The sequence below is a fragment of the Hetaerina americana genome, unplaced genomic scaffold (assembly GCF_022747635.1).
Source record: "Hetaerina americana unplaced genomic scaffold, ioHetAmer1.1.p SCAF_2, whole genome shotgun sequence".
NCBI lineage: Eukaryota > Metazoa > Arthropoda > Insecta > Odonata > Calopterygidae > Hetaerina > Hetaerina americana.
The window spans coordinates 108,834,040-108,844,344 of record NW_027286763.1 but is presented as its reverse complement, the minus strand read 5'-3'; the positions used below and the strand labels follow the sequence as shown (position 1 = coordinate 108,844,344).

Sequence of the window (10,305 nt, the reverse complement as noted above, 5' to 3'; positions counted from 1 at the left end):
TCAACGCACTCCAAAAACAAAACTGTAGCTAATACTACTACTTGAATGCTGATGAGGCACCTTCTGATAAGACCTGATTATATCTACCGGAGGCATGAGGTCAACATTTGCATCTTCATCTAATTGCTGCATAATGTTGACCACTACCCTGCCACTTGGAAGGCAACCACTGAATCTTCTGGTTGGCAGATTTGCACCTTTTGTTCATCAAACAGTTGAACCTTTGGGCAGCTTCTCAGTGACCTTGCTGTTTGTTATAGTAGGGTGAATGTGCACAGTATCCCATTGGCACAGTGAGCTTTCATTATGCCCTTGACATGATTCTGTCCAACCCAATTGACATAAGCAATTAGAGATATACACTTATCATTGCACTGGAGCTTGTGGGTCGAGTAGAAGACATTACAATTCTATCACACTTGCTAACCAAACAGCCATTCTGCTATTTGATGATTTCCTTAACTTTAGAAATTGCCATTCTGCTATTTGATGATTTCCTGAAAATGTATATGTTTGCCACTTTCGGAAAGATATGTAAAGAATATGTGGCTATCACTGAAAAACTTAAGTAACAACGTATACATCGCCACTAGTACAACAACGACCTAGATTAATAGGCATCAAACAGTCAAACTTCCAACTCAGACAATAAGGTGAGTACTATTCATCACATCACTACAACTACTCTAATACAGCAAGCCCATGAATCTACTTCTACTAGGTCACTGGCAAGGAGTGCCAAAACCAATTCTGCAGGAGCTTACTGGCAAGCATCTCTTCACTCTTAAGGTCTGGGAATAGAAATAAAATGTTTTGCTTTTATTTATTTGAAAAATCTAATATACAGGGTGTGGCACTTAGAGCCAGACAAATTTCAATTTTTAAATTTCCCGCCATATCGTAGTTTCACTGGAGGTCGCTATTGGTGGTTTTGAAAGTTATAGGCTTCTAGTAAACAGTCATAACCTCAAAATGGCCGAGTTGTTACCAACAAGTGTGGAGTTCAACTGAAGGGCTGCTATTATTGAAGGTGTTCATGCTGGGCGTTATATTTCAAAATAGTTCGATTCTTCTTTTGGTACCCCAGATCAACTGGTTACGATGCTGTGGCTAATTATAATGCTTCAGAGAAGTCTGGGGAAGGTTTCCCTTGCCCTGTGAGGAAATCTCATTTGAAGATATGCGTGTTTGTCCAGATTTAAGCACCGCTCCTTGTCCATATAATAGCATTATATTATCTAATGTATAATCGTTTCAGAGTAGAGTTGACTTTTGGCATTAATAAAAAAATAGTCTAATCCTGCTACAACCATAATTCAAACAGATTAAAAGTATTTCATTACATTAAATAATAATTGAGAATTATTAATTATTATTTTCATGGTGGTTAAAAAAAATATTTTTGAGGGTCAAACTTTCTTTCATATGTGGATACTTTCGGTGACACTGAGTGGAATAACAAGAAGAATTGATAGTTATTTCTGTTTTATTAGATCACTGACTCTCCAAATAGCTGCACATGGTCATTGAATATCACATAGTTTTTTTTACTAAATAATGTACACCAGTGATGAAAACAGGCATGGTCAATTGATTTTGCGTTCACATTATAGCTTTGTACAGTTTAATTATACATCATAATTCCGAAACCTATGATTGCATCACACACAGAGGCTTTAATACTTCAGGTGAATGAAAGCATGAACAATCATTTGTACAATGTTAGTTTCTATAAGAGTTATGCACACGTGTATGCACTATATCTTTCATAGTTGGTTGCTCTCCATATAAAGTTGATCCTTTTGCATATATGTAACAGTATTCCAAAGCTTATATAAAAACAACTTATGTTCAGGGCCAAAATTTATGATACAGGCTTTAATAATACATCAACAAATGAAGAACCCTTCAAGTGGTCATTTCATTGAGATATGTTTCTTCACAATGAACCAATGTGTTTAAATAAACACATTGATTTATGCAGAGTGGCTGCTTCATTATCTTCTTCGATCTTGGAAGTTTTTAGTTATTGCTCCAGTAGTAAGTTATTCAGGAGATTTCACATGACATTATTACCATAATACTGCAACAGGAATGTCTAATTAGCCCTATATGCAATTCTCATGCACTTCACCTCAGTCTTACAGGAAAACAATGCTGTTTACTTAATACTTACATTTTAATCAGGTTAATATTTAGGAAACATATCAGATATTGAGACTATCCAATGATAGGATGTTATCACTTGCTATGTTTAATATAGGATACCCGAGAGAAAACATATTACATGAGAATGGGAGCATTAATTGAAAAATATTCATGATAATTTTAACTTATTCATGCTTATCTTTTCTCAACAAGACTTGGCAATAATTAGCATATGTACATAAAACCTTGTTTTTTATTAATTTTGAACATTATATATTTTAATATATTTGCTGAATGGGTTAAAGTTTAATACAGTTGATGAAACTTGGCCATGTGGTCATGAGACATTGGTCAATTAGTCAATCAAATATGATGGAGTGATTTTTTTCTCTTCCCTTCCAAGCTATTAAAATCCTCAATCTTGCCTGATCAAGTAACTGTCTGGAATGCCTTCAAGTTGAGATCCCCAAGCATAAAGAGCTTTCATGGGAATCAATAAAAATGTCTTCATCATTGCCATTGGTAAAGAAACATTTGAGCATAAATGATAAATCCTGTAAGGTTAGAATGCATCATTAGTTAAGTTAAAAAAATTACATTTTCACCTGATGCTGTTTTTACCATATTTCCCTGCAATTAGGGTAAATTCTTCCTTTAAAAATCAAAGAAAAAAACTATATTTATTCATGCAAAAGTGCAACTTGTGTACCTAGAGGTATTGTATGTTCTCGTTTTACGTATTTTCACCATGGCACAATTTTAAAAAGTCGAAAAATGTGTCCCTTCAATGGAATCACTTTGGCTGGTGGAATAAGAGCTATGAGTAATTTAATATGAATCTATAATGGAAAGTGGTCGATTTTGAGTGCCATTGTTACGTCTTATGCAACCATCTTTGTTCAGGCAGTGCATTTTCAGAACCTATTTAACTGTTTATAATCGTCAGCAATTCTGTGATTTCTCAGAACCCATCAATTAGGGGATACAAGTTATTCGGCTCTCTAGTTATGTGGAGTTAGGAGATTACTATTATAGAGACTGGAAATAATACATTTTTGTTTAAGGTTAACCAAAGGAAATTATCTCTTGCAAACCACCACCAAGTCTGCGAAATATATTAAATTGTAAAGTATGCAGAATGATGAGTATCTGTTAAACTGTTTGCAATTGGATGAGATCATGGACATGTAATGATTCAATGTGTGGCAAAATTACCAAATACATAGTTAAAATTTTATGTTTTCTATACAACCAAAATCAAACTTTCATGATCAGAGTGTATTTAACTTATTTTCTGTTTTTAATAATGTAAGGTTGTTTTGGGCAGTTTTTCATTGTGTATCCGAGTACCTTCAGGCTGAGAAATATGTTGATATAAAAGTATTAGTTTAACTTATGCATTTCACTGCCTGAAATAATATCACATAGCCAACATTTGGTTCTCACTAATGATTGATTTTTTTATCCTAATGGATTTATTTCTTAACAGAAAAAATTGTGAACTATTGGGTTGTCTATGTATCACTGATTAATGGTGCAGCCGGGTACAGTTTGTGTGAACTAAATTTTAACTAAGTGCTTTAACTAAGTAGGTACGAAACGTTTCTATTGAATAATAAGATGGCAATCATCCAACTGTAAACAAAACACCAACAACATTCTTATGCTCAGTGTTAATCACAATCCATGATCTACAAGTAAACAATTTCTTTTAAGTACTGTTATTAAACACTCATTTCAAAAACTCAAAAGGGAAAAGATGAAGTCATGAGAGGGGTATGAACATGGTGTAATTTTCCATGCCAGTTTAGTATTGGATTAACAAGTATCAATCAGGATATTCAAATAGGAAGGAAAGGCAACGGGCACTTGCCATACTGTTTAACATCCATCAGTATTCTGATTATCTTTGGTCATGCTTTTAATTTTGCGTTTACCTATACATTTACCAAAACTAAGCATGGAAATTTGCTCTTTTAATGGATATCTGATGAATAATGTCTATCAATATCTATCAGGATAAACAGGTTTCTGAAGGATGAGGTCTGTAACAAGACGTATGCTTTAATATACATCACACATAGTCTTCAAATCCATTTCAGGTACTATAGTTTTTATGATAGACAGTAATGAGAAGGAATGAAGTCTGAAATATAGTTAAACATTTCTTAAATATTACATATTTACCAATTCTTAATTTACTCGTTGAGAGTAAAGTTACATAACACTACATAAAATGTACATACATTTTCCAGCATATGGAACTCAACAAAACAGGTCCAGCCTTTTTTTTCTAATATGTAGTACCTTTACAAGTTTTACATAAAAGAGGAAATAAATTGATTGTGATGTTAAGAGGCAGATTTTTTACTTCCTGTGCTTTCCTTAGAAATTTCCTGTATCCTAAACACAATTTTCATTTCCTTGGTTCACAACTTTGTATGCTTCACACTGTCAGTCCAATAATTTTGAATTGTCATTGCCTCCAAGCTGTTGAGGAAGGAATCATTATCCAGACTATACATTTCTTCAGAGTTTTCCTGTCAATAAAAGCATTAAGAAAATAATAGAAATTAATTAGCTAAGTCACAAGAGATGAAAGTAGGAAAATTAATACTTTGGCCAAAATTACTTCATAGTTTTCTACTCAGGAGCAATTTCTCTTACTCATTGTTATCAGTGTCTTGCTAATGTAATAAAAACAACTCAAGCCATATGAAAACAATATTAAAGTGTGAAGGATGAGGGAAATGTTTAGTTTTGGGCAAAGCTCACTTGTATTAATGTTACGCGCATACAATTTTACATGGCAATATGCATATTTTTATTAGAAAGATTTTTCGAGTTCTTCATTCAGTGTTAATGCATTCATTAATGAAAAGTACTTCCATGAGGTCATTCTGTGAATATCACTAAACTACCATCCAAATTTGTCGATGAGCACTCTCAACTCAAGAATGCTAATTGGCTCATGGTTTTCTTTGAGCTGATACTTATAGGAAACCATGGATGGGATAGAAATCTTTTATTTTGCATAAACGCTGAACTAAACTAAATTTTCAAGAACTTTTCAATGAGCCCTGCCTTCATCTATGAATGCAAAACCTTCAGATTGATGACTAACTTTGACTCATGAAATCATATTCCTCTCCTTTGAAGAAATGAAAAAGAATACCTATGAAAGAAACTGATAAAAAATTCTCTATCTTTTCTGAAAGAATAGAATATGCGGGCAATAAAATAAGTTAATATTCAGGGTTGTCAAATTATTTAAATTAAGGGTCGTGAGCATTGTAAAAAACACTTTGCCTCAAACAAAAGATTTCCATCGCTTTGCCAAGGGAAAGCAATAGTGGATTTCAACCTTTAATAGGAACTGTAAACAAATGACACACATCTACTTGAAATTCTTTTATGATCAAATCACAAAATATATAATTATCACAGACATATTTATACACTACAGCTAAAAAAATGGGAGAGAAGAAATATATAGGATAAATATGTGGCATCTTTAAGTGTATGAACTTAAGTCAATAAAAAGAAAATTGAATTACTTCCCCATACACAGGTGAAATTATCAGTGCTTACATCTATAGTCCTCAGATGATCAATGTGACAAAAAAACTCGGCATGTGATTGCCTTTTGACTATGGATTTAAAATGGAGAATGGGGAAATAGATTTAGGTTCATTTGGTTTCCAAATGAAGCTTGATTTGTAAATTATTTGCAAATGGGCAATTTAGGGGGAAAAATAGCATAGAATAGGATATAATGGCATAAAATTAAGGAAATTTGATTAGTTTTGTAGATTTACATTTGAAATTTTTAGCTAACAACCAGAAATTCAACTAACTTGTAATGAAAAAAATGTATGCAACTACAATGTACGAGGTAATCTCAAAAGGAGGGTCTTTAATTTTTTTAGAAATGGAAAGAATCATTATTTTTCAATTACTTATAACCCATTTTAAAGCTTGAATATTCCTCTATTTTTCCACCCCATTGCCATTTTGGTGTAATGTGTCTTTTTAGGCACTAAGGTAGTTTTTCTACGACCGTTTCATACCAGCTCGCCACGATGCCATTGATGAAGCATTGGATATAATCTTTATCCTCATCATAATCACTTGTTATGGGTGATAAAACCTGAAGGTGAAAGGACATTTGGCTGAAAGGGGCTCCAGTAACAATGACAAGGTGAAGGATGAGGTCCTTTGCTTTCTCAACAACCTAATGGCAAGCTGACATGCAGGGGCATACAAAAACTAACCCAGCACCGACAGAAATGCATCTGCTGAAATGACAATAACGTGGAAAAATACAGGAGTGTTCAAACTTTAAAGTGAATGCATAAATTATTGAAACTTAACATAACACTGAGAAATACAGAGTTTACTAGTTTTTATTCTCACAGAAACTTCATAATTTTCAAACAAGTTGATTCCATCAACGACATCACTTGTTTGCAGAATGCCATCAATGCCCTTGCTGCATGCTCCGATAATTGGTACCTAAAAACAAATCCCGCAAAAACAAATCTTCTTTCTTTCACTCGCCGTAAATCACTCCTAGCTTATGATTATCATATTTATAATCAGATAATTCAAGCACTCACAACTAAATTTGGGTGTGATCTTTGACACTAAACTTTCAAAGCGTGATCATATCAAAAGTATTTCTTCATAAGTTATGTCACTGGTGGGCTTAATATATTGCTTTGGTGAAGTGTCTAATTCGCCAGCTATCCTCCCTTTTTTCTCTGCCTGTGTTTCTTCTGTCCTTGAATGCTGCTACCAAATGCGGGCCATAACTCCTTCCTCTTCTCTTCTCAAACTTGGGCTTGACCGCCCGCTGGATTTCTTTCTCTCCATCATTTGCCACTGCCGTTTACTCTTCCACAACTTCTCTTTAGATTTCGATAAATCAGGCCATCTCTTGGCATTTCCTCCCTCTCTGACCGCCGTTCCATGAATGACATGAAGTTTTTCTTATAAATAGTCAATGTAATTTATAGGTCATCTGAACTTCTTTCCCTTTTCCCCTCCACTGGTGCCTTTGCATACGGCACAGTTGAATGTCCTCTTACATTGTGTCAGCTCTCCTCGACCCTCAATCACACAAAATACTCATTTATCTTTAGACTTCCACCATCAGCCTGTAATGCAATGACGATTCCCTGACCCATTCAAACTCCAGCTTGATTTCATTCCTCCGTCCTCCTCCTTCACTAATCAGTTTGTCTTCCTCAAGGATGAAAACTGAACATCTTTTACATGGTGCTTTTATATTTTTGTTGATTTGTATTGTTAACTTCTGTTTTTATGCATCAAGTTTTATTATTGCCACTTGTTTTATACACTGTTGTTCATCCAATATAATTGGCATGATGTTGTTTTGGACTAAATAAATAAAAATTAAACATTTCCATTTCTAAAAAGAATGGAGACTTTCCTTACGTGGTTACCCTCATAATACCAAAGTTTGTGTTTCTAGTAACTGTTAATAAATGAGCTTTGTGTAACCCATTGATATGAATGGCTCTCAACAGATTTTCATATTTTTGGATTAAAACAAGATAGCATTCGTGAATAATTATCAATGCTTTTCAGCATCAGATATTTTGGCTCATCATATCATTATTTGAAAAATGTAATGTGCTCTGAATGATGGCCAAATGGAATTCCTAAACACAGACCATTGAAAATGCATACACTCCTAAACACACACACTCAAAGATGTACATATTGCCATATAAAAATTAAAAAGTATTGGTAAATATCCATATTATTTAAATGAAAGAAATACGAGGCATATTCATAAGGTATGGGCCGTTTGTTTATATTTAAATATTGGCGCTTCAGAACACAGTTTTACTCCTGCAGCGCCATCAACTGATTCATCGAGAAGCTTTCGCAGCATTTGTTTTGTTTCAGAAGTCGTTTGCTTGTCCGTGCATGCAAACAACAATGTCCGCGACAATCTTTCATCCCGCCAGCTGTGAAGTGCGTTCTGTCACACAATTCTTGTACGCAAAAGGATTGCCGGTTGCTGAAATTCATCGGGAATTATGCCTAGTTTATGGACCTACAGTTATGAATGAAGGAAAGGTTAGACAATGGTGCCATGATTTTGAAAATGGACTAAGAAATGTCCAAGACGAAGAGCGAAGTGGGAGACCCAGTATTCTGACCGATGAAATTGTTTTGCAAGTGGAACAAAAACTGCAATGTGATCGTTGATTGTCGATTAATGGCCTGGCTGATCAAGATCCTCAACTTGGACGCACTACTGTCTACACAATATTGTCACAGAAAACTTCGGATACCACAAATTGTGGGCAAGATGGGTACCGAATATGCTCACTGACCACCACAAAGAGCAAAGAATGTCCGGTGGACGAGAGTTTTTGGGCCCCCCACCCCCACCGTACAGTCCTGACCTTGCACCTGGCGACTACTTCCTCTTCTTGCACTTGAAACAGTGGCTCGGTGGACAACGTTTCGAAACCAAAGACGAACTCAAGAACTGCGTTGCCAATTGGTTCAACTCTCAGGCGGCGAGCTTCTATGCAGAGGGGTTAAAGAAGCTGGTGCAGCAGTACGAAAAATGCTTAGAAGTGAACGGCGATTATGTAGAGAAGTGAAGTAGGTTTGTAGCTAACTAAAAGTGCCAATAAAATGTGTTTCATAAGAGTATATTTTTTCCTGTGACCAAACGGCCCTTACCTAATGAGCATGCCTCGTAGCTCTGTGTGTTATTATGTTGTAAACTATAAAAATTGTCCATACTAAAAAGAAAGACTTGTCCTTTTCCACAGATTTAGCCTGAAGCAATAGAATATATATAAAAATCGTGGTAATATTTTCTTATTAAAAAAAATGAAATTCATCATTGCATTTATTTGAACTCTCACATTTTTATGATGCAAAATATCAAAAGGTCATATAAATATCCTTTTTTACATATTTACATTATAATTGAGTAAGCAACCAAACCATTAGCACCAACAAGTTAGGAGTCACTGGAGGGTAAAAGCAGTGACCTGAGGTAAGAGCCAAATAGGAAAAAAAATAGCTGTAGGCAGAGAAGGATTAACCAACCACAGGCTTTGGCTGCCCTACTTACTCTTGGCTGCAGTGGGATGGGTTATTGGAGGTATTCAAGGGGGAAGCCCTAAAAATCCCCCTTGAGGCTCTTGAGAGTCGGGAGAGATGGCGCTAGCTCAAAAAAAGACAACTTTCAGCAAGTTCATAAAAAAAATAATTCGAATGAGGCTAAAAAAAACAGCATCTAGTGTGTTTTAATGAAACAATAAGAAATACCTATTTAAATTATATACGTAAATGGTTAGTTACAAACAAAATAAGATATGATGTTGTGTCTATTGACACATGGAAAACAAATTATCTATATGCTATGGTACGTATTCGACTAGCATTTCAACTAGCAATAACAACAAAGCAATTACTCAATATGGACGACATATGGCATTAACTTTAAATGCAAAATATGTTAACTTTAAATATTAAATGAGAGTTGATGAAACATCTAAGTGACCAAGTATTGAATTATTTTACTAATTCATAAAGCAGATCATACTAATTAAAAAAATTACAATAGCTCTCTTCAAAAAGGTACGACAGAAAAAAGTTATTTAAAAACAAAATTTCATAGGAAAGCTAATCCATTTGCATTGGAGATATTTCTGCAATTCAAGCAGTTTATAATGTTTTTTTAACATAATTCCGATTCTAGATGAGCCTATTATTTCTGTTCTAAGAATTTTCAATGATATTATTAACTTGTGGTCTTGAATATATAATAAAAAACTAAACAGTGATATTCAAAACTGAAAAAAATTATTTTCCATTAGAGCTCATAAAAGGTTCCATTTGCAATAACTTGGTTAGTTTTAAAGCTTTCGGGACATTTTTCAACAAATCTCCCATTAAATCCCAAGCTTGCCAAAGTGTTCAGTGAACTATGTAGCTCTCATTTTTACTGCTGTTACAAATGTTAATTTTATGTTAAGGCAAAATTTAGTGTAATATAAAATATTTAATTCCCAAATAGGTTATGATAACTGAAAAAATCAAAAAGTAAGATGGTTTTATCTTATTGCTCCAAAAGAATTTATTCAGGCAAAGATAAAA

At 34.2% G+C, this 10,305-nt stretch overlaps 1 protein-coding gene across 5 annotated transcripts in view; it reads right to left on the bottom strand.

Annotated features, from left to right (window-relative positions):
* Window positions 1–1,468: 1,468 nt before the first annotated feature.
* LOC139688377 (uncharacterized) overlaps window positions 1,469–10,305 on the bottom strand; it is a 79,289-nt gene continuing 70,452 nt past the window's right edge. For all 5 annotated transcript variants that reach the window (XM_071585917.1, XM_071585921.1, XM_071585919.1 and 2 more), the window contains one exon: window positions 1,469–4,688. In XM_071585917.1, coding sequence (XP_071442018.1) covers window positions 4,578–4,688 — 111 coding nt within the window. In that variant the 3' untranslated portion in view covers window positions 1,469–4,577. The remainder of the gene's footprint in view (window positions 4,689–10,305) is intronic.